The following is a 25452-nucleotide window of genomic DNA, read 5'->3' on the forward strand; positions in this document are numbered from 1 at the left end:
TGAGCTTAACCCACTGAGTCACCCAGGTGCCCCCAGTAAAGCGGATTTTAAAAGAAAAAGAAATCGCACACTGGAGGCAGGGGCACTGTAACGTTTCATTGCTCAGGGCATGTAGTGAACATCTGTGAACTGAAGACAGTGTGGTATCCTGAGCCTCATGTGGTAGCCCTTCAGGGCTGAATCCCTGAAGGAAGGAGGGCTAGGAACTGACAAGGCCTGACTCAGAACAGGTGACAGGTCATGCACAGGCTGCCCACAAGACAGTTTGCAAAAGTAGTGGAAAAGCTGGGAGCTATGGCTGCAAGGGGCACATAAAAGCCAGAACACTTACAGACACTTTTACAAGCTTCTTCAGTTCCTGCAGAACTTCTAGGTAGAATTTGAAGAAGAAGCTGACCACCAAAGTCCTCTTGAATTCCACTCTTCCCCCTGGAGCCCAGCCTGGGAGGGAGACCTCTTCCAGAAGCAGCCTGCAAGCTTCCTCCAGCATTGGCTCATTCCAGGGCCTGGTGGGGTTGGAGGTGGGAAAGGGACAAGTCAAAGGGCAGTCTCGATCACACGGCATGTGCCAGCTACTGGATAATAACAATTTAGAGAACCTGGAGTCTCCTTTTATGAGTTGGAAGGGAACTCAGAAATCATCTAACCAAGCCCTTTAGGAAAATCGAGGCCTGGGAAGCTGCACCAAGTGGCCTGAGGGTCATGGCAGGGTGAGGATGGGCCCTGTTTCATTGCAACATGAACCAAGCATGTTCAAGGGCCAGAACATGCTGGAACCAGACATTACACAAACAGATCATGAGGGCCAATTCCATTATGAACCGGACTGGCCTCTACTGAGGAAGAAACAAAAGGTCCCCGCACAGCAGCGGCACTAGGTACACTTGGACCCTGCCTGGTGTGGGTCTGCAGGAGTGCTGATGTGCACATGAGAACTGGGGCAGAGCACAGTCATGGGTCATTGTTGTCGTGGCCTTCCCCCAAGGAGCAGCCCCTAATTAGTCAAAGTCAAGTGAGGTTTGCTTTATTAGCAAAATTGCAGAAAGAACAAGCAGTGATTCTATATATAGGAGTTCACATCTTCCCAGGGCATTAACAACCCTTGCCAGAGCCAAACTTCTACTTGTTCTTTGTTTTTGATGTCAAGTTTCACCTTTGGGGTGCAGGGTTCATTGCTTACCTCCCTATGAGCTGCTGGCAGGATTTATGTGCACCAATTGTGGCTTCCCCAACCCCTCCATAGGAGAGGCTCAGCTCCTTGATGGTGTCTGTGGCTTCTTCGAGAATGACTCGCATGCCAGCACTCACATCAGCCAAGGCATTTTGCTGGCACTGAGCCTGTCGGAAGGCTGACACAAATTCCCACTGTGGACACAAGAACCACTTGGGGTTACTTGACATGTCAAAAGTGAGAGCATGGTTCCTGCTTCTTGGTGCCACTAATTAATCACTTAGACTCCATCTAACGGGGCACAAAAGACACTTGGCACAATTAGAGGACAAGTTGGCTGGCTTCTCATTCATAGTGAGAATGGAATCCATCCCCAATGTCCAATGCCCTTAAGGAACAGGGATCACTGTGCACTTTTCCTGAGGCCAGGATACCTGGATCATTTCCAGGTGCTCTTATTTCTAGGTGCTCTTGCCTCCAGTCTTCAGATGCCTCTGTCCTCATGAGGATGCAGGAACCCTCCCAGCACAGGCATTTTTAACATTCATTTATTTTTGAGAGACAGAGAGAGACAGAGCACAGGTTGGGGAGGGGCAGAGAGAGAAGGAGACAGAATCTGAAGCAGGCTCCAGGCTCTGAGCTGTCAGCACAGAGCCTGATGCAGGGCTCGAACTCACAAACTGTGAGATCTTGACCTGAGCTGAAGTTGGAAGCTTTAACTGAGCCACCCAGGCACCCCAACACAGGTGCTTTTAAATGTGATTTGCTTGATGTGCGAAAGAGACCCACTACATTTTTGGTTTGTAGAAATGACTGCTTTTCCACTTTGCAAAGGTCATAAAAGAGTTGAATAGAACTTTGACAGTGCACTAGGGAATCTTGTATCAGGAATGAGAGTCGGGAGGGTAATGGCTGCCCCACTGGGGTCTTTGGCACTGTGACCTGCTGATGTTGCAACATGAGGTTAATGGCGAAGGCCTGTGCCTCAAGTGTGTTTCCATCTGTGCGTCCACCAAGGGTGCTGTGTTTGTGCCTGCCTGCTTTTCCATCTTGGGCCTTCCCCGATGCACTTTGGATTAGAACACATTTCAAAGTTTCCATTCCAAAGGAAAAATAAATGAAGATCATACACGCTGAAACATGACTTAACATGAGACCTCCCACATAACTAAGCTAACTCCTGGCTTTTCACCATTGTGTGTGTGTGTGTGTGTGTGTGTGTGTTGAATTGCCTCTCTCTGGGGAGACCATCCTCTTGGATTCGGGTATGGTTTTGGGGAGAGACACGGAGCATTGAGTGAAGACAGAGGCCCCACTCAAAAGCCAGCTGGGTGGCCACATCAATCCCAGACATCCTGTGTTAGCAAACATCTGGAGGTCCTCTTGTTCCTGTGAGCTGTTGGGGTTAGCTAGAGTGGGAAGAGGGGAGACCCTGTTCCAGCTTCCACCTCTTTGTGGGTCAGGCAGAGAAGCTCATCCACAGCCAGAGAGCTTTAATTTCCGCCTCCCAGAGTCGATCTGTAGACATAAAGGGGTGTGGAAGCACAACCACATGCCCTCAGCAGGCCCCACCCCACAGCTGAAACAACAACCCCAAATCACAGCCCAGAGCTGCTTGCCCGAGGGTGTCTGAGGGCCTTGGTGCTAGGCCAGTCCACAGTGGACAGGAAACAGATTTTCAGGACAGTCATTTTCCTTCCATCTGTTTTCAGATTTCTGAAGATGACTGCTCTCTGTCATGAAAAGGGAAAAACAAACTCTTAAAAGCAACCAGCAGAATTCTTACCTTTTGAGAGTGCGGGATGTACACAGATTCCAAAATTTCCTCTGGCTTAAGGTCTGCACTTGCCAACCCGGCAAGAAAATGGTCATTTAGAGGGATCTGCCGTGTACCTTCTGTCGAAGAAAATGACATTTCTGCACAGTTGCAGTGAGGAATGCCGGATTATTCTGTACTCTTAAATGTCAGCAGCAAGGAGGAAAAGGTCACCTCCCTCTGCACAGAGTGATGCAGTCCAGGGCTCCCCCACTCCCCTGCACAGACAGGACTGGCAGGGCCAGTATGACATTTTCTCGTCTCTGCATACGTGCTATGTGAACAGGGTCTCCTGCCACCTCCAAGGCCTGTCATGCCTGCACCATTTCATCTTCAGGCAGAAGCTGGTTAACTAAATCTAACTCATTCACTACTGTGATCAAGGTAAGGGCAAGTGGAGACAGAGTTTATTTCCACTATTAACAGAGCTCAAGTCATTGCATTTCTTTTTGTTCTTGCTGCTGCTGTTGGCATCTAAACTGGAGACCTACATCTTTCAAACAAAGTGAGCAATTCACAAACCCTCCGTTTGGCCCAGTGTTATAATTTAGTGGTCAGAGCAGGGCCCTCCGGTTTTAAACAGTGGTTTGCGGCTCCGCAGCAGGTGCCATGAGGAGATCAAACTACAGCCCAGTGAATCTGAGATGGATTCTGTTCGTGGCAAAAGAGGCAAGATGCTGATTGGAATGTAGGGGTAGTTGAGAAGGAAGCAGGAGAACCCCAGAAGGAGCCCCTGCTGACCTTTGCTGGCCTGCCCTGCTGCTAGGTCAGTGAGCTCATCTACCAGCACCAGAGAAACACTGCACTCAGGGTGGAGGTGGCTTTGGCAGAGCTGGAAAAGCACAGACCTTAAGCCAAAGGTAACCACCAACCCCCAGTAGAAGAACACTACTGCTAATGTAGTAGAAGGCCCTGCATGCAGGCCAGGCTATCCTTGCTATCCAGATGCCCCAGATTCTTGGCTTCTTCTTTTCTGGTGTTTGGGGGTCAGGTTGGGGTCACATTCAACCACAGGCGGGGAAGACTCAGGAAAATGGCTGACCAGGCCAGGCCAGGCCAGGGTGAGGCCTTTCCTCTCCTCCCTCCTGGGCGGGCCCCATGCAAAGCTGAATAAGGGTGTGAGCTTTTCCTCTGCACAAAGGCTCTCCCAGCACTTCCCACCAGTTAGGGATGAGATCGTATTATGGCCAATAAACCCCTTGGGAGGGTTACATTGCCTGTGATATAATTCCTGGTTGGATACACCCCTGAAGTTCATGTGGGGAGCAGATTGTGATTGCTTCCCTGCACCCTAGTGCCTGGGTCCGGTCCACCCATAGGAGGGGTAAATGACTGGCTGGCCAAGTGGGAGGGACAGAAGGAGTGTATATTTGATGGGTTGTGGGTGAAGGACCAGGAGAAGTGATGGGAGGTAGAGCCAGAGGCCCTGGAGAGGCAGCCTGATACAGATGATGGTTCCCATCCTGTGCCTGTCTCTACAAGTGACAGCTGGGTGGTTGGTTGGACTAGTCATGCTGTGTATAAGATGTCCAATACAGCCTGGCATACAGTTAGTGCCCAGTAAAGGGGTACGTCAGCATTCTTGGAGCAGTGGAGGCAGGGAGAGAGCTGAGTGTTTCCAGGGAGACAAGGGTAGTGTTGCATGGAGCAGCCCCAGGGAATGATCCTTTCAGCCAGCATGTAAAATTCATCATTGTCTTCCTTCTGTCCCTAGAGGGCCCATGGTGTTTGTTGTGTGTCTTCCCCAGACTTGTGGCTTCTCACACAGCAACTGAGGGGAGTAGGAATGAAGGAGAGTAGACAACAGTCCTCAGACAGCAGACAGCCTTCACCTCAGCCTCTGCACACCACCCCTGGCTGTCACACGGCTATGGTGGGGTGAATGTTGTGTGTACATGGGCAGTGGTGCCAGAAGGAAGCACTAGCCACTCCCTTGTATCAGTGTGCCTTCCTCTAGGAGCCTGAGCTTCCCATGGTGGATTAAGAGCCAGAGATCAGCACTCTGACTTATACCAATTCCTTAAAAAGAAAGACAAAAAATCTTAGGTGCAATCTAGAATGTTCTGGGGTAGCTTACCTTCTGATATCAGATTGAGGGTAGCATTGCCCACAACCAAAATTGGATTCAGATCTGAATAGCAATGTCGGCTTATAACATGTCCCCCTAAGGACTAAAAAGAAAGAGTTATTGCCTTGGTCATTCTATTCCTCAGATCCTAGGCCCCACAGGCACCTGCTTAAGGTCCTCTTGTAGTGGAAAGTGTCACAAGGGATCTTGGTCCTCTTGGTAGAGAGACTCCATTCAGACGGTCTGGAAGGAACCTCTCACCCACTACTTTGGATGGGACAGGAACTGATAGTAACCAACACTCACACAGCATTTGGTATGTTCTACTTCTTTACACACATTTACTTACTTTTTTTAACCCAGTGAGACTGATGCCATTGTCTCCATTTTTCAGCTGAAGATACTCAGCACAGAGAAATGATGAAATTTGACCATGGTGTCCCAGCTAGGAAGGGGCAGGACTGGGATTCCAACCTAAACAGTGGGTCTCCATGGCCCATTCTGAACCACCCCCTACTCAGCCTTGGCCACAGCACAGATGGCTGTGGTATCAGCTACAAAGATGCCGTCCTGCCTTGGGTACACAGGACCTCAGCCACATCTAACTCTGCCCCTGAAATTGCCAGACTTCATACAGGTGTGTTGGGGTTCTGGGCATCTGAGAGACAATTGCCCCTTCTTAGATCTGGTTGAGCCTATAACATCTCAGAACTTGGGAGGAAAATGGCCATTCAACCTAATACTCTCTTCCCCACATAGTGATGGAATCTACAGTGACCACCTTGGTTGCTGAGGGCTGGGCTGGAACATGGGTGAAGACAGGGAATCCCTGATTCTCTATCAACAGCTTGATTTTAAAGTTCTTGTTTCCACTGAGCTGAATTCTGTCTCCCTGGACTTTCCCCTATCAGTCATACTTCTACCTCTACCCTTTGTGGTTATATCAAATAAATCACATCTGTCTTCATGAGTCTATAAGTATTTGAAGGCAGGGGGTCAGGGTGGCTTAGTCAGTTAAGCATCAGACTCTTGATTTCAGCTCAGGTCACGATCTCATGGTTTTTTGAGTTTGAGCCCTTCATTAGGCTCCATACTGACAGAGAGGAGCCTACTTGGGATTCTCTCTCTCCCTCTCTCTCTGCCTTTGAATAAACTTAAAAAAATATTTGAAGGCTGCTCTCATGGTCTCTCTGACTGTCCCAACCCTCACCATTCCTCTTTCTGATGTGGTTTCCAAGCCCTTACTCTCCTGCCATGATCTCCTTGCCAGGCTGCAAGGTGTCAGAGTTCTTAACAGGAGGAGAGAACATTTTGGAATCATTTGAAGAGCTTTTTCAAGGAACTGTCTCTTCCCCTGATTCCTCATATGCCAAGGATCTCTAACACACCATTTGGGGTATGTAGCAGAGGGAGCATGCATATTTTGAAAACCTATGTCTCTTTTGCTTTCTTCTGAGGTCAAAACCAGCCAGACTTCAAAGTGTGCCTCCCAAATCTGTACATTATTCTCTAGCTGTGGTCAGAACAGTATGGAGTAGAGAAAGCTACCCTCTTTATTTTAGGTATTATACTTCTGTTAATACAGCCTAAAACTAAATTAGTTTCTTTGCCATTCTTATTATGAAATGAGCAAAACTGTGATCTCCTTTTCTCCCACCTACACTGTCACTTGGCTATTCTACTGAACTTGATTTAGAGTCGTCTTTTAAATATATTTTTAATAATGTTTGTTAAATATTAAACATTTATTTATTGTGCCTGTTGTTTCAATCTGCTGGGACCTTTTTGCATAATGATTCTGCCAGTGCTTATTTCAACATTTCAGTGAGATTAAGAAATAGGTGTAGGGACACCTGGGTGGCTCAGTTGGTTAAACGTCCAACTCTTGTTCTCGGCTCAGGCCATGATCTCATGGTTTGTGAGTTCAAGCCCCATATCGGGCTCTGCGCTGAGAGCACAGAGCCTGCTTGGGATTATCTCTCTCCCTCTCTGCCCTTCCTCTCTCTCTCTCTCAAAATAAATAAACTTAAAAAAAAAAAGAAAAGAAATACGTGCAGTGTGCCTAATGATTGGCCCAGAGGACATACTGCCATATTCCGGATCTGCTGTCCTGCCAGACTCTTCAGGTGCTTTAGGAGGGCTCGGTATGTCTGAGTTTTCTCCTCTGGGAGCTCAGAAACTTGCTCAGCCAAAATGTCCTTCACTTGGGCCAGACTGCAGCCAGCACCTATTGTCAGTCCTAGAAAAGAAAAGTTTTTTTAGGTGACATTGGAGAAGCAACTGAATTACAATCCTGGTGCTGGGCCTTAGTGTACAGTTGGTACATTGGCTCTCCACACTGGCTGTACAGAGAATCACTGGGAACTTAAAACAGCACCGATACTCTACTCCCAGATCAATTAAATCAGAATCTCTGGATGGGGCTCTTTCAAAGTCTCCCCAGTAATTCTGTGCAGCCAGGATTAGGAGTCCTGGGCTGGTCTATACTCTCCTTTGGACAAATGCAAGGAAAGAGAGGCTAGAGAGAAGGAATGACAGTGACAAGTAGCAGGTGGCAGACTCTACTAGAGCTTTCCTTGACCCCCCTCCTAACTAACCACAGTGAAGCTATGCAAAGCTGTTTTGTGATTAAGGGGAATAAATCTGACGGCATTAAAATAATTGCAAAGGTCTTTCAATTGCCCAGATCATTGTCTATAATTAATAATGCTTTGACTGCTGATTTCCACCTCTACAGGTAGCCTTGAGACTCAAAATCTTTTACAGGAGGGGTACCAGGTAATCAGAATGAACATAGCCTCTGGGAAGAGCTTCCCCAAGTATTATTTTGGGTATTATTGGATCTCAGGACATTGGGAGTCCCCAGGGAGGGGCCAGAAAAGCAGGAGCGATGGGAAAGCATCCAGAATCATTGGGGCAATGCTATGTGCCACCTGAAAAAGGAAGTAATTAAAAATTAACAGGTGTTGCAGGCATACTTGTGAGTATAGACAGGATACTAGCACCAGCTTTGGGGTTTCCCCACAATAGGTATGAAAAAAGTTCAGATCAATCTTTGAAGTGAAGCAATCACCCAAGTCATCAGGAGATCACTTAGTTGGCCTTCTGAAATTAATCCTTTACTTCCTCAGGTTTGTAGAATGAGTTGCTCTCACATAGAGTCTGATTGGACATCACTTCCAGGGCTGGGTTCTAATTGCAGTTAGTCTGTTTTCATAATGTCACAGGCTATGCTTTGAGTTTTCTCTTGTAGATTAATCTTTGAGAATATTTTACCCTCCCATATAGCTTTATCTTTTATCAATATTAAAAATGTACTTGGCACAATACTTCCCCCTCCTTTGCTAACATACCCACATAACACATAACATACCTGTGACTTCAATAATCACAGCCAACCTAATAGATTAGGGAAACTACTCTCTGTTCTTTATTATCCTTATACTAAGCAAATCTTGCCTGAAGGTAACTAAACTGCTACTCCTTCCTGGAATGTCTCAACCTAGAGTCCTTACCCTATTGCGGCCCAGTGTTTCATAAAAGGCACTCTGCAACATAGGAGCCCATCCCAGACCCATCAGCGATGGTCTGCTGCTTCCTCTCACCACAGGGTCCACTGGAGGTTGGTCTTTAACTTCTGCAAAAATCCTGGCCATACTTTTGCTCACAGGAGCACTGAGAAGACCAAGCTTGATTCTTGTCATACAATTCCTCCTACCTAATAGACCCAGAGCCTTATTAGTAGGGAAGAAGTCAAAAACAAAAAGACATTATTTATTTATTATTTATTTATTTATTTATTTATTTATTTAAAGGTCAGAAGCATCATACAGACCAGCACAACCATCTTTTATTTGATGTAGGTAAAATAGGGCAGTTCAGCCCCAGGGGAGAGTAAAAGTCTAGCTGTCTGCTCTGCTCTGATTCCACTGCTCACATTACCCCCTGGCTTTGGGCGAGCCATGGCATAGCTGCACTGAGAAAATTGTATTTACTGTACTATTCGTATTTTACTATATCTTTGGTCATAACACCTAGCTTATATTCCAGTAGTTGGAAAGAGCTTTAACTTTGATTCTGAGAATGTGGGTTTTGTTTTAACTTCATGCTTTTCAGAGTTCATGGGCCTATGGGATAAAGATGCAGGGATTTTCTGGAGCATTTAATATACTAAAGATTTTGAGGGAAAAAAATGTACACTAAGTCAAACATGTATGTGATATGGATTAGCATGCAAAATTTAAACAAACATAAGCTGTCACAGAGATTTAACTCCTGTGGGAGGGGGTTCTGGGAGGGGGGAACACACACACACACACCTGGTTCCAATGTACCCCTCCCTCACCAGTGTCCTGCATTCTTCTGGGCCTTAGGAAAAGTTCAAGAATCCAGAGAAATATTCCTGAAGGAACATTCTGCCACTAGAGGGTACTCACACTTTAATTTTAAGAGGGCTTGAAGAAGGCATACTGTTTCCTCAGATTTCAGAATCTGGCTCTACTTTGTTTGCAGATCCAAACTGAGCAGTCCATTTGAACAACCAATTGGACAGGCCCTGGGGTGGGCCTGGAGGATGAGGAAGGGTGCTAACGGAAAGGGTTCTGAATTGGAAATGGGAGATATGTGGCTTGGTGACCTGGCCACCAGCCAGTTCAGGGACCTTGGGCGAGTTTACTTTCCTTTTGCATCTTGGCTTCCTCATGAGGAATTCCTGAGATGAGGGACTGCGGTTACACTGAGGGATATGAATTGTGTTCTGAAGGGTTCTCTCAGGCATAGACACAGGGGTCCAGAGACAGAGGGATGGTGAGAAGTCTCCCCTTTCCTTCAAACAGAGCATCTTATTTTCATTTACTTACTCTATTTCAGATTTTTTTGAGGACAGGGTTGTGGACAGAGAAGTTTGAAAGTGGTGGGTTAAATGATGCCTGGGGTGAAGGTCAGGGAAGGGTTTTCCTGTCTTAACCATCTGTTTGTACTGGTCACCTGTGCTCCCAACCCACCCATGCTGCTCTCCCTCTTCTTTCCCTTCTGCCTTCACCAAGATTTTGAGTGAGTCTAAGCACATTCCCCTCATTTTCTGAGTGACATTTAGGTGTGCTACCTGAACTGTCCCAAACCTGAAGCTGTGAGGCTGCAGTGCTAGGCAAAACCAGGAAGGGTCCCTCCCCTTACAAATGGGTGGGGTGAGGTCAGGGAAGGGCGTGCTTGCTGGTCTGCAGCACAGTCTAAGTTTGGCTGATAATGGTTAGAAGCCAGGAAGGCGGGACTCCTAGATGGCAGTGATACACCCAAGGTAGGTCCCCTGCCCTGCTTACCAGTGATGCCCACAAGCACACAATGGCCAGTAAGTCTTGACTCAAACTTTCAGTTCTAACTCCTTGTTGTCTAAGTTAAGAAAGTCATTACTACCACCGCATCCCAAACTCAAGTTCCTGGCCCACCCATTCATTCATTTTTTTCCCACTCTTCATTTGTCAGTCATTGAATTGAGCACTTATATGCATGTACTTACATACTAGGAGGTCTGGGGGATGAGGAGAGGAGTGAAATAAGGTTCCTTGTAAAAGAAGGCAAAGTCCTGCATGCTTTCTTACTACTTTGTGAGTACCACCTTGCCTGATGTAGTAGTATTGGCAGGTAGTGGGCCCTGAAGGATGTTGTAAGTGACTAGAGGTGTTTACCTGGGCAGGTCTTTGTCTCATTTTACCTCTTGCCATTGTCCATATGAAACAAGTAGCATTTGAGTGCCTGATGATATTTCTCCCACTTTCCCCTGCAAACATCCTCCCTCCTAGGAATTGACTTTTCAACCGATGGATGGCACTAGTTCTCTCACTGTCTTCCCATCAAAATTACACTGCAAATTTATTGTCTTTTGGTCACATAACATTTTATAGGCAAGAATCCTGCATGTGACTAGAAGGTCTTGAATAATATCATCTGAATACCTCATATTCTGTGCAAAGCTTTTGATGGCAAGGTTTTATGGAAGGGATATTATATCACATCAGAAAAATGATGAAGAGCTAGAAAAAGGCCAGACAAGACAAATGTATGAGGAGGTTTCAGACTACTTGGTAAGTGTAAGTTTAGTGCAGGGATTGGTTCACTAATGCTTCACTAAGAACATCAGAACTCACCATCACTTGTTTTAAATACCATACTGAGCTCAGAAATCCTAGCAGGAGAGAGGAGAATTGGGTGAACACGTCCTTGAGATTTCATTGCAGGTCCTGAAAAGTAAATAAATAAATATATATGTATTAAACAGATTTAGGAAAGAGAATGTGCCTTTTTTTTTTTGGTACTGAAAGTTTCTCATAAAAATATTCAGATACCATTTTTTAATTGGTAATAAATGTGTATAAATATGAAAGCAATGGCCATATTTCCTGCAAAGTAAATTTATAGGGATGTTCTCCCAGTACATGTATTTACTTATTTATACATTCATTATATGTTTATAAAACCAGAAAATAAAATGGATGGGAGGTTCTTAGAAAGCTTTTGCACATTGACACCAGGAGACATATATAAGAATATTCATCATAAGAAACATATAACATATATGAATATTCACCATAAGAAACATAATCTACTAAAACTGAAGCAGGAAGAAATTGAAAATTTGAACACACTGATTACCAGCAATGAAATTGAATCAGTGATAAAAAAAACTCCCAATAAACAAAAGTCTAGGGCCAGATGGCCTTATGGGTGAATTCTACCAAAAAAATTTTTAAGTTAGTTTTTTTTCTTTTTAAAGAAAGAGGGGGGGGGAGGGAAGATGGCGGCGTAGGAGGATGCTGGGCTCACCGCGCATCCTGCTGATCACTTAGATTCCACCTACACCTGCCTAAATAACCCAGAAAACCGCCAGAGGATTAGCAGAACGGAGTCTCCGGAGCCAAGCGCAGACGAGAGGCCCACGGAAGAGGGTAGGAAGGGCGGTGAGGCGGTGCGCGCTCCACCCACTGGCGGGAGGGAGCCGGGGCGGAGGGGCGGCTCGCGGGCCAAGCAGAGCCCCCAAGTCTGGCTGGCAAAAGCGGAGGGGCCGGACGGACTGTGTTCCGACAGCAAGCGCGACTTAGTGTCTGGGAGGTCATAAGTTAATAGCTCTGCTCAGAAAGCGGGAAGGCTGGAGGACAAAGGGAGGGAGAGCTGCTGAGCCCCCCGAATGGCAGAGCTCAGCTTGGCGGGGAACAAAGGCGCTCGCCAGCGCCATCTCCCTCGCCCATCCCCCAGCCAAAATCCCAAAGGGAACCAGTTCCTGTCAGGGAACTTGCTTGCTCTGTGCAAACACCCAACGTGGTGCTTCTGCGGAGCCACCCCTCCAGCAGCGGGTCTCACTCCCTCCCGCTGCCACAGGGCCCCTCCTGAAGTGGATCACCTAAGGAGAAGCGAGCTAAGCCTGCCCCTCCTGCCCCCGTGCACCTTGCCTACCCACCCCAGTTAATACGCCAGATCCCCAGCTCCACAAGCCTGGCAGTGTGTAAGTAGCCCAGACGGGCCACACCACCCCACAGTGAATCCCGCCCCTAGGAGAGGGGAAGAGAAGGCACACACCAGTCTGACTGTGGCCCCAGCGGTGGGCTGGGGGCAGACATCAGGTCTGACTGCAGCTCCGCCCACCAACTCCAGTTATATGCCACAGCACAGGGGAAGTGCCCTGCAGGTCCGCACCACTCCAGGGACTATCCAAAATGACCACACGGAAGAATTCCCCTCAGAAGAATCTCCAGGAAATAACAACAGCTAATGAACTGATCAAAAAGGATCTAAATAATATAACAGAAAGTGAATTTAGAATAATAGTCATAAAATTAATCGCTGGGCTTGAAAACAGTATACAGGACAGCAGAGAATCTCTTGCCACAGAGATCAAGGGACTAAGGAACAGTCACGAGGAGCTGAAAAGCGCTTTAAACGAAATGCAAAACAAAATGGAAACAACGACAGCTCGGATTGAAGAGGCAGAGGAGAGAATAGGTGAACTAGAAGATAAAGTTATGGAAAAAGAGGAAGCTGAGAAAAAGAGAGATAAAAAAATCCAGGAGTATGAGGGAAAAATTAGACAGCTAAGTGATACACTAAAAAGAAGTAATATACGCATAATTGGTATCCCAGAGGAGGAAGAGAGAGGGAAAGGTGCTGAAGGGGTACTTGAAGAAATTATAGCTGAGAACTTCCCTGAACTGGGGAAGGAAAAAGGCATTGAAATCCAAGAGGCACAGAGAACTCCCTTCAGACGTAACTTGAATTGATCTTCTGCATGACATATCATAGTGAAACTGGCAAAATACAAGGATAAAGAGAAAATTCTGAAAGCAGCAAGGGATAAACGTGCCCTCACATATAAAAGGAGACCCATAAGACTCGTGACTGATCTCTCCTTTGAAACTTGGCAGGCCAGAAAGGCTTGGCACGATATCTTCAGTGTGCTAAACAGAAAAAATATGCAGCCGAGAATCCTTTATCCAGCAAGTCCGTCATTTAGAATAGAAGGAGAGATAAAGGTCTTCCCAAACAAACAAAAACTGAAGGAATTTGTCACCACTAAACCAGCCCTACAAGAGATCCTAAGGGGGATCCTGTGAGACAAAGTACCAGAGACATCACTACAAGCATAAAACATACAGACATCACAATGACTCTAAACCCGTATCTTTCTATAATAACACTGAATGTAAATGGATTAAATGCGCCAACCAAAAGACATAGGGTATCAGAATGGATAAAAAAACAAGACCCATCTATTTGCTGTCTACAAGAGACTCATTTTAGATTTGAGGACACCTTTAGATTGAGAGTGAGGGGATGGAGAACTATTTATCATGCTACTGGAAGCCAAAAGAAAGCTGGAGTAGCCATACTTATATCAGACAAACTAGACTTTAAATTAAAGGCTGTAACAAGGGATGAAGAAGGGCATTATATAATAATTACAGGGTCCATCCATCAGGAAGAGCTAACAATTATAAATATCTATGCGCCGAATACTGGAGCCCCCAGATATATAAAACAATTACTCACAAACATAAGCAAATTTATTGATAAGAATGTGGTCATTGCAGGGGACTTTAACATCCCACTTACAGAAATGGATAGATCATCTAGACACACAGTCAGTAAAGAAACAAGGGCCCTGAATGACACATTGGATCAGATGGACTTGACAGATATATTTAGAACTCTGCATCCCAAAGCAACAGAATATACCTTCTTCTCGAGTGCACATGGAACATTCTCCAAGATAGACCATATACTGGGTCACAAAACAGCCCTTCATAAGTTTACAAGAATTGAAATTATACCATGCATACTTTCAGACCACAATGCTATGAAGCTTGAAACCAACCACAGGAAAAAGTCTGGAAAACCTCCAAAAGCATGGAGGTTAAAGAACACCCTACTAACGAATGAGTGGGTCAACCAGGCAATTAGAGAAGAAATTAAAAAATATATGGAAACAAACGAAAATGAAAATACAACAATCCAAACGCTTTGGGACGCAGCGAAGGCAGTCCTGAGAGGAAAATACATTGCAGTCCAGGCCTATCTCAAGAAACAAGAAAAATCCCAAATACAAAATCTAACAGCACACCTAAAGGAAATAGAAGCAGAACAGCAAAGACACCCCAAACCCAGCAGAAGAAGAGAAATAATAAAGATCAGAGCAGAAATAAACAATATAGAATCTAAAAAAACTGTAGAGCAGATCAACGAAACCAAGAGTTGGTTTTTTGAAAAAATAAACAAAATTGACAAACCTCTAGCCAGGCTTCTCAAAAAGAAAAGGGAGATGACCCAAACAGATAAAATCATGAATGAAAATGGAGTTATTACAACCAATCCCTCGGAGATACAAACAATTATCAGGGAATACTATGAAAAATTATATGCCAACAAATTGGACAACCTGGAAGAAATGGACAAATTCCTAAACACCCACACTCTTCCAAAACTCAATCAGGAGGAAATAGAAAGCTTGAACAGACCCATAACCAGCGAAGAAATTGAATCGGTTATCAAAAATCTCCCAACAAATAAGAGTCCAGGACCAGATGGCTTCCCAGGGGAGTTCTACCAGACGTTTAAAGAAGAGATAATACCTATCCTTCTCAAGCTATTCCAAGAAATAGAAAGGGAAGGAAAACTTCCAGACTCATTCTATGAAGCCAGCATTACTTTGATTCCTAAACCAGACAGACACCCAGTAAAAAAAGAGAACTACACTCCAATATCCCTGATGAATATGGATGCAAAAATTCTCAATAAGATACTAGCAAATCGAATTCAACAGCATATAAAAAGAATTATTCACCATGATCAAGTGGGATTCATTCCTGGGATGCAGGGCTGGTTCAACATTCGCAAATCGATCAACGTGATACATCACATTAACAAAAAAAAAGAGAAGAACCATATGATCCTGTCAATCGATGCAGAAAAGGCCTTTGACAAAATCCAGCACCCTTTCTTAATAAAAACGCTTGAGAAAGTCGGGATAGAAGGAACATACTTAAAGATCATAAAAGCCATTTATGAAAAGCCCACAGCTAACATCATCCTCAACGGGGAAAAACTGAGAGCTTTTTCCCTGAGATCAGGAACACGACAGGGATGCCCACTCTCACCGCTGTTGTTTAACATAGTGCTGGAAGTTCTAGCGTCAGCAATCAGACAACAAAAGGAAATCAAAGGCATCAAAAATTGGCAAAGATGAAGTCAAGCTTTCGCTTTTTGCAGATGACATGATATTATACATGGAAAATCCGATAGACTCCACCAAAAGTCTGCTAGGACTGACACATGAATTCAGCAAAGTTGCAGGATACAAAATCAATGTACAGAAACCAGTTGCATTCTTATACACTAACAATGAAGCAACAGAAAGACAAATAAAGAAACTGATCCCATTCACAATTGCACCAAGAAGCATAAAATACCTAGGAATAAATCTAACCAAAGATGTAAAAGATCTGTATGCTGAAAACTATAGAAAGCTTATGCAGGTAATTGAAGAAGATATAAAGAAATGGAAAGACATTCCCTGCTCATGGATTGGAAGAATAAATATTGTCAAAATGTCAATACTACCCAAAGCTATCTACACATTCAATGCAATCCCAATCAAAATTGCACCAGCATTTTTCTCGAAACTAGAACAAGCAATCTTAAAATTCATATGGAACCACAAAAGGCCCCGAATAGCCAAAGTAATTTTGAAGAAGAAGACCAAAGCAGGAGGCATCACAATCCCAGACTTTAGCCTCTACTACAAAGCTGTCATCATCAAGACAGCATGGTATCGGCATAAAAACAGACACATAGACCAATGGAATAGAATAGAAACCCCAGAACTAGACCCACAAACGTATGGCCAACTAATCTTTGACAAAGCAGGAAAGAACATCCAATGGAAAAAAGACAGTCTCTTTAACAAATGGTGCTGGGAGAACTGGACAGCAACATGCAGAAAGTTGAAACTAGACCACTTTCTCACACCATTCACAAAAATAAACTCAAAATGGATAAAGGACCTGAATGTGAGACAGGAAACCATCAAAACCTTAGAGGAGAAAGCAGGAAAAGACCTCTCTGACCTCAGCCGTAGCAATCTCTTACTCGGCACATCCCCAAAGGCAAGGGAATTAAAAGCAAAAGTGAATTACTGGGACCTTATGAAGATAAAAAGCTTCCGCACAGCAAAGGAAACAACCAACAAAACTAAAAGGCAACCAACGGAATGGGAAAAGATATTTGCAAATGACACATCGGACAAAGGGCTAGTATCCAAAGTCTATAAAGAGCTCATCAAACTCCACACCCGAAAAACAAATAACCCAGTGAAGAAATGGGCAGAAAACATGAATAGACACTTCTCTAAAGAAGACATCCGGATGGCCAACAGGCACATGAAAAGATGTTCAACCTCACTCCTCATCAGGGAAATACAAATCAAAACCACACTCAGATATCACCTCATGCCAGTCAGAGTGGCCAAAATGAAGAAATCAGGAGACTATAGATGTTGGAGAGGATGTGGAGAAACAGGAACCCTCTTGCACTATTGGTGGGAATGCAAATTGGTGCATCCTCTCTGGAAAGCAGTGTGGAGGTTCCTCAGAAAATTAAAAATAGACCTACCCTATGACCCAGCAATAGCACTGCTAGGAATTTATCCAAGGGATACAGGAGTACTGATGCATAGGGGCACTTGTACCCCAATGTTTATAGCAGCACTCTCAACAATAGCCAAATTATGGAAAGAGCCTAAATGTCCATCAAGTGATGAATGGAGAAAGAAATTGTGGTTTATATACACAATGGAATACTACGTGGCAATGAGAAAGAATGAAATATGGCCTTTTGTAGCAACGTGGATGGAACTGGAGAGTGTGATGCTAAGTGAAATAAGCCATACAGAGAAAGACAGATACCATATGGTCTCACTCTTATGTGGATCCTGAGAAACGTAACAGAAACCCATGGCGGAGGGGAAGGAAAAAAAAAAAAAAAAAAAAAAAAAAGAGGTTAGAGTGGGAGAGAGCCAAAGCATAAGAGACTGTTAAAAACTGAGAACAAATTGAGGGTTGATGGGGGGTGGGAGGGAGGGCAGGGTGGGTGATGGGTATTGAGGAGGGCACCTTTTGGGATGAGCACTGGGTGTTGTATGGAAACCAATTTGACAGTAAATTTCATATATTAAAAAATAAAAAATAAATAAATAAAATAAAATAAAAAAATAAAAAAATTAAAAAAAAGAAAGAGAGAGAGAGAGAGAGAATGCATGAGCAGGGGAGAGGGACAGAGGGAGAGAATTTTAAGCAGGTTTCGTGCTCAGCACAGAGCCTGATGCAGGGCTTGATCCTATCATTCTGGGATCATGACTTGAGCTGAAATCAAGAGTCAGATGCTCAACTGACTGAACCACCCAGGCATCCCTACCAAATATTTAATACCTATTCTTCTCAAACTATTCTAAAAAATAGAAGAAGAAGGAAAACTTCCAAATTCGTTCTGTGAGGCCAGTATCACCCTGATAGCAAACCAGATAAAGACACTACTGAGAAAAAGAACTACAGGCCAATATCGCTGATGAACATAGATGCAATAATCCTCAACAACATACTAGCAAACTGAATCCAATAGTACATTAAAAAAATAATTCACCACAATCAAGTGGGATTTATTCCTGGGATGCAAGGTGATTCAATATTTGCAAATCAATTAACCTGATACATCACATCAATAAGAGAAAAAATAAAAACCATAGGATCATTTCAATAGATGCAGAAAAAACATTTGACAAAGTACAACATCCATTCATAGTAAAAATTCTTGACAAAGTAGGGTTGGAGGGAACATACCACAATATAATAAAGGCTTTATATGAAAAACCTACAGCTAATATCATACTCAATGGAGAAAAACTGAAAACTTTTCCCTAAGGTCAGGAATAAGACAGGGATGTCCACTTTTACCTCTTTTATTTAACATAGTACTGGAAGTCATAACCATAGCAATTAGACAACAAAAAGAAATAAAAGGCATCCAAATTAGTAAGGAAGAAGTAAAGCTTTCATTATTTGCAGATGATGTTATACTATATACAGGAAATCCTAAAAACTAATCGCCACCCCCAAATCATAGAATGGATAAATGAATTCAGTAAAGTAGTATATAAAATCAATGTACAGAAATCTGTTGCATTCCTATGTACTAATAATGAAGCAGCAGAAAGTGAAATTAAGAAAACAATCCTATTTACAATTGCATCAAAAACAATAAAATATCTAGGAATAAACTTAACCAAAGAGATGAAAGACCTGTACTTTGAAAACTATAAAATTTTAATGAAAGAAATTCAAGATAACATAGAAAAATGGAAAGATGTTCCATGTTCATGGGTTGGAAGAACAAATATTGCTAAAATCTCTACATTACCCAAAGCAATCTACAGATTGAATGCAATCTTCATCAGAAGTGTTAGTATCTAAAATAAAGAACTTATACAACTCAATAGCCAAAAACCAAAATACCAACACCATTTTTTCACAGAACTGGAACAAACAATCCTAAAATTTGTATGGAACCACCAAACACCCAAAAATAGCCAAAACAATTTTCATGAAGAAAAACAAATCTGGAGGTATCACAGTTCTAGACTCCAAGTTATATTACAAAACTGTAATAATCAAAACAATATGGTACTGGCATAAAAATAGACATATAGGTCAATGGAACAGAATAGAAAACCAGAAATAAACCCACAAGTGTTTAGTCAATTAATCTTCAAGAAAGGAGGAAAGAATATCCAATAGGAAAAAGACAGTTTCTTCAGCAAACGGTGTTGGAAAAACTGGACAGCTACATGCAAAAGAATGAAATTGGACCACTTTCTTATACCATACACAAAACCAAACTCAATATGGATTAAAGACCTAAATGTGAGACCTGAAACCATAAAATCCTTGAAGAAGGCACAGGCAGTAATGTCTCTGACATTGACTGTAGCAACATTTTTCTAGATGTCTCATGAGGCAAGGGAAATAAAAGCCAAAATAAGCTATTGGGACTACATCAAAATAAAGCCTTCTTCACAGCAAAAGAAACAATCAAGAAAACTAAAAGGCAACCTACTGAATGGGAGAAGATATTTGCAAATGATATATCCGATAAATTGTTAGTATCCAAAATAAAGAACTTATGCAACTGTATAGCCAAAAACCAAATGATCCAATTAAAAGTGGGCAGAAGACATGAACAGACATTTCTCCAAATAAGACACATAGATGGCCAACAGACACACAAAAAGATGTTCAGCATAATTCATCATCAAGGAAATGTAAATTAAAACTACAGCGAGATACCACCTCACACCTGTCAGAATGGCTAAAATTAACAACACAAGAAATATCAAGTATTGGTGAGGATGTGTAGAAAAAGGAACCCTTGTGCACTGCTGATGGGAATGAAAACTGGTGCAGCCACTGTAGAAAACAGTATGCAGCATCCTCAAAAAGTTAAAAATAGAATTTTCCTATGATCCAGGAATCACACCACTGGAAATTTACCTCCCAAATACACTAATTCAAAGGGATACATGCACCCCTATGTTTATTGCAGCATTATCTACAATAGCCAAATTACAGAAACGGCCCAAGTGTCCACCGATTGATGAATGGATAAAGAAGACGTGACACACAGACACACACACAGAGACGCACACACGTGCACACACCCTCTCTCTCTCTCTCTGGAATATTACTCAGCTATCAAAAAGAATGAAACCTTGCCATTTTCAATGACATGGAGGTAGCTAGACAGCATTATACTAAGCGAAATAAGTTTGTCAGAGAAAGACAAATACCATAAGATTTCATTCATATGTGGAATGTAAGGAAAAAAAAAAACAACAAATGAGCAAAGGAAAAAAAGAGAGAGACAAACCAAGAAACAGACTCTTAACTATAGAGAACAAACTGATGGTTACCAGAGGGGAGGTGGCTGAGGAGGGGGGGGAGGTGAAATAAGTGAAAGGGATTAAAGAGTACACTTCTCATGATGAGCACTGAATAATGTATAGAATTGCTGAATCACTATATTGCACACCTGAAACTAATATAACACTGTATATTGACCATACTAGAATTAAAATAAAAAACTTAATAATAAAAAAAGAATATTAATAATAGGCAAAACTTGGAAATCGCTCCATGTCCTTCAATAGTGGAATGGAGGAGCAAATTGTATGTAGTTACACAATGGAGTCTAACAGTTACCTGCAACACTATGAGTGTATCTCAGGTCAGGAATGTTGAACAAACAAAGCATATTGAAGAATAACACTATGTCACTCTATGTGAAGTTCAAAAATATGCTAAGGTAAATGACATATTGCTTAAAGGCTCAAATATATGTGGTAAAATTGTAAATACAAGAAAGTGACTGACCACTACCACATTCAGACTAATGAGTGCTTCTGAGAGGAAGGGAAGGGAAGGGGATGTGGTTTGGGAGGGCTCCCGGGCCTTCAAAGTTCTTGGTAAAGTGCTCATTCTTAAACTGGGTGTAGCTGGTAACTGGGTGTGCACTGTTAATGTACCCATGCATATTTTACAGACTTCCATTATATCTACTCACTATTTAACAAAAACAAAATAAAAAAGGACAAGATAAATTAAATGATAAAAAATAAAAAAACCCTCAGGGTGCCTGGGTGGCTCAGTCAATTGTGTCTGACTCTTGATTTCACCTGGGGTCATGATCCCAGGGTCATGGGATGGAGCCCCACATTGGGCTCCACACTAAGCATGGAGCCTGCTTAAGATTCTCCCTCTCTTCCTCTGCCCCTCTCCCTGGCTCATGCACTCTCTCTCTCTCTCTCTCTCCCAAAACAAAAACAAAAACAAAAAACCCAAAATACCCTCTAATATTTTTTCCCCATACCTCAGGGGGTCATGCTGCATACTCCCAGGGTACAAAATTATATAATTAGATAATCATATCATATGATATACAATGGTATATTATATATGTTTTATAATATACTATTATATTATTTTTATTATAAAGGTTGAGGTTTTTATCCTTAAAAAGTAGTTTTTATAGACTGAGAGCAAAGTAGGGGACAGGAGGACCAGCTTGGCGGTGGGAGGAGAAATGCTGTAATCACTCACCCAGTGAAGTGTTGCCCAAGATGAGAGGGGCCTCAGGATGTTTTGCTTTCAGCTCCAGGAGATCCTTGAGGGTGCCAGGGGAGATCCAGGTAACCCTCTCTCCATGGAAGGTCAGGGTTTGTTTTTCTGGGTTCTTTGCCATTCTCTAGGTACAAATGAAAATGTGGATGTACATGCACACACCTGCCATCCTGGCTTATGTGAGATCCAAGTGGAGGTATATTCCTCCAGAGAGATTTCAAGAGTCCTGAAGTCCACTTGACTAAGAAGATACTCACTACACCCACTGACTAATGCCTGAACTTCCATAAATAGATATTTACTCCTTTAACTTGAGACTTTTTTTTTTTTAACGTTTATTTATTTTTGAGACAGAGAGAGACAGAGCATGAACGGGGAAGGGTCAGAGAGAGGGAGACACAGAATCTGAAACAGGCTCCAGGCTCTGAGCTGTCAGCACAGAGCCCGATGCGGGACTCGAACTCACGGACCGCGAGATCATGACCTGAGCCGAAGTCGGACGCTTAACCGACTGAGCCACCCAGGCGCCCCGAGACTTTTGATATATAGCTCTTTGTAGGCAGGTGACAATATAAGCTGGCACCTGTCAATGACAATTCAGTATAGATTAATTGAACATAATTTAGTATCATGGCCTTAAAAATCATAATTATACTAATGCTCCTAAATTAGTATTTTCAGCCCGGACTCTTACTCTGAAATCCAAACTCATATATCTGAATGAGAACTTGATGTCTCCTCTCAGATGTCTAATAGGCATCTCAGATTTAACATATCCCAAAATGAGCTCCTCATATTCCCTTCTTTTTGAAGCTCCCAAAAAGGAACCCCCACCAAAAAAAAAATGTCCTATTCTTCCTGAGCTGTTCCCCTTCTCTGTAAATGGCCACTCACCTTTCCAGCTGCCCAAAGTGTCAGAGTCAGTTTCTCCCCAGAGACAGTCTGTCTCTCTCCCACACACCATATCACAGTCAGCAGCAAATCTCATTGGCTCTCCTTCAAGCTATATCCAGAACTGACTCTCTTCTCACCACCTACATGCAGGCCTCCATCTCTCAGGATAGCATTAGCACTTTGACTAAGCTCGAGTTGTCAGCCCAGAGCCTGGCACGGGGCTCGATATCTCATGACCCTGGGACCATGACCTGAGCCTAAATCAAGAGTCTGATGCTTAACTGACTGAACTGCCCACAGGCCCTGAGGTTTTTTGTTTTTTGTTTTTTGTTTTTTATCATTTATCTTGTCCTTTTTTATTTTGTTTTTCTAAGGGGCACTTTGATGTTGGCTCAGGTTGTGATCTCACAGTTGTGGGATGGGGCCCTCCATTGGGCTCTGTGCTGAGCGTGGAGTTGGCTTGGGATTCTCTTTTTCTCCCTCCATCCCTCCCCCACTTACTGCTACTTCCTGTGCTTCTCAGCAGGCTATTCCCATCCCAGCAGCCAGAACGATCCCAGATCCCATTACATTAATAGGAACTTGCCCCTCCCCTGTCCAACCTCCCTAATCATTTCTCATTTCTCATAGGGTAAAAGCCAAGTAGCCTAAGTCCTCATGATCTGCTTCCCAGTGCCTTTCTGATCTCATTCACTGTGCTTCAGCCAGGCTGGACCCTGCTCTCTCCCTTGATTGTAGCAGGCGTTCTCCTAAACTTGGCACCTTTCACTTACTGTCTGCACTGCCCAGACTGCTTTTCCCCCACATGTCACTAAGGCTGCTCCCTCACTTCCGTTAGAACTTTTTTCAAAGTTTTGAAACTTTTTCAGAGAAATCTTCTCTGGACCGTATCCTATCCCCCTTTTCTGCTTTATCTTTTTCCTTCTTAACCCTTCTCACTGGCTAACACACTGTATCTCTTTCTATTATCTTGCTTATTATCTGCCTCTCCTACCAGATTACAACTGCTTGAAGGTAGGTTTTTGTGTTAGTTTTATTCCTTGCTGTCTGTCGATTCAGTACCTACAACAGTACCTGGCATGTTGCTGGATGATTGAAGTTTGTTGAATGAATGAATGAATGAATGAATGGACACCTCTTTCAGAGTCCCTTCAGAAATAAGTATTTTATAGAATGGGACCACTGGATGCCAGAGAGGAAAGAGAGATGCTGATAGAAGGAAAGGTAAGGCATAGGGAGGGCTGGAAGTGCTCCTTGGATTCAATGTACTGGAGTGGCTGGAAGACCAAGTTAGAAGCTGAGCAAAGCTGGATGGCTTGGAAGAGTCAACAAGGACATTGCAGATGACAATGATGACAATAATGATGGAATCATTAAAAAAAAAAAAAAAGAGCCTTTGCTGAGGCTTCAGTGAGCGTGTCAAGGGCATTAGCTAGGGAGGGTTGGTGAGCTGGGTGAGGACAGGCTTCTTGATGTGATCAAATATTTCCACAGTTTGACAACTTCATAGGAAGGAAAGGGTGGTTTTATAAAACTGAGTTTATAACCAGTGACATTTATACAAACGCACAAAGCACTCAACTCATCTTACCAAGAGTTCTGGGGGAAATATGAGCTCCTGGGTAGGGTCCAAGGGCTGGAACTCCTCTTCCACAAATAAGTCTGTGCAAATCTGTATAAAGGGCAGAAGATGGCCTTGTCAGCACAGCTAAACTGGAAACAGTGTTGTAATTCTTTACAATAATTAGGCAAAATGAACATAGTAATAACTTTCCTACTCTCCTAATGCAGGAGTAATGGGAAATAGTTCAAACCAAATAAAAGTGGTTTTTTTTAAAAGATTTTTATTTTTAGGGGCACCTGGGTGGCTCAGTTGGTTGAGCATCGGACTTCAGCTCAGGTCATGATCTCGTGGTTTGTGGGTTCAAGCCCTGCATTGGACTCTGTTGAGAGCTTGGAGCCTGGAGCCTGCTTCGGATTCTGTGTCTCCATCTCTCTCTCTGCCCCTCCCCTGCTCATGTTCTGTCTCTCTCTCTCTCAAAAATAAACATTTAAAAAAGATTTTTATTTTTAAATCTCTACACTCAACGTGGAGTTTGAACTCACAACCCTGAGATCAAGAGTTGCATGCTATACCAACTGAGCCGGCCAGGTGCCCCAAACCAAATAAATGTTTTAAATAAAATCTTGTTGTAAGAGAAATACTCTACCACTGATATGATACTAAGGCAAAGAATATTCTCTGAAGTAGTTTAAAGAGTACCCTGTGAAACACCAAGGCAATCTGTAAGAAACTATCAGAGGTTAATAAGTTTGGGACCTCATCTCCACTGTGCCCCAGACATTGTTCTGTCACCTGTCAAGTCAGGATTCAAAATGCTAAAGGTTCTGAGAAGTCCTGAAGTTTAAATAAAAATGACTCTAGACATACATGCCTAGGCATAAACACTGCCTCCACTAATTTTAATAATAATAGGTAACATTTACAGGGTGTTACATTCCAAGTGCTTTTATGTATTTTAATAATTTGTTTAGTCCTTGCAACAATTTTAGAAATAAAGTAAACTATCATTTCCATTTTTACCAATAAGGATACCTAAAGCACAGTGAAAAGTTACCCAAACTCTAATGTTGTCTGGAAGAGATCTGCTTTAGCTTTGGAAACACTTATTCCTCGAAAACATTCCTGAAGAGGGGGCAATAATGTGATACATCTCTAAAACCTAGAAATAAGATAGTGTGTGAGAATGAAAATGTAAAACAAACATAATGAATCAGATCTGAGGAATTAAAG

The 25452-nt window shown here is 43.0% G+C and overlaps 1 protein-coding gene across 1 annotated transcript in view; it reads right to left on the reverse strand.

Annotated features, from left to right (window-relative positions):
* Positions 1-25452, reverse strand: part of LOC132671745 (aldehyde oxidase 2) — a 92811-nt gene that overhangs the window by 53176 nt on the left and 14183 nt on the right. Inside the window, exons 8-15 of the mRNA XM_060622897.2 lie at positions 24250-24330; positions 21744-21888; positions 11199-11291; positions 7143-7294; positions 5065-5158; positions 2958-3067; positions 1181-1365; positions 332-506 (exon numbers count right to left, since the gene is read on the reverse strand). Coding sequence (XP_060478880.1) covers positions 332-506; positions 1181-1365; positions 2958-3067; positions 5065-5158; positions 7143-7294; positions 11199-11291; positions 21744-21888; positions 24250-24330 — 1035 coding nt within the window. The remainder of the gene's footprint in view (positions 1-331; positions 507-1180; positions 1366-2957; positions 3068-5064; positions 5159-7142; positions 7295-11198; positions 11292-21743; positions 21889-24249; positions 24331-25452) is intronic.

Source organism: Panthera onca, chromosome C1 (genome assembly GCF_046562875.1).
Source record: "Panthera onca isolate mPanOnc1 chromosome C1, mPanOnc1 haplotype 2, whole genome shotgun sequence".
NCBI lineage: Eukaryota > Metazoa > Chordata > Mammalia > Carnivora > Felidae > Panthera > Panthera onca.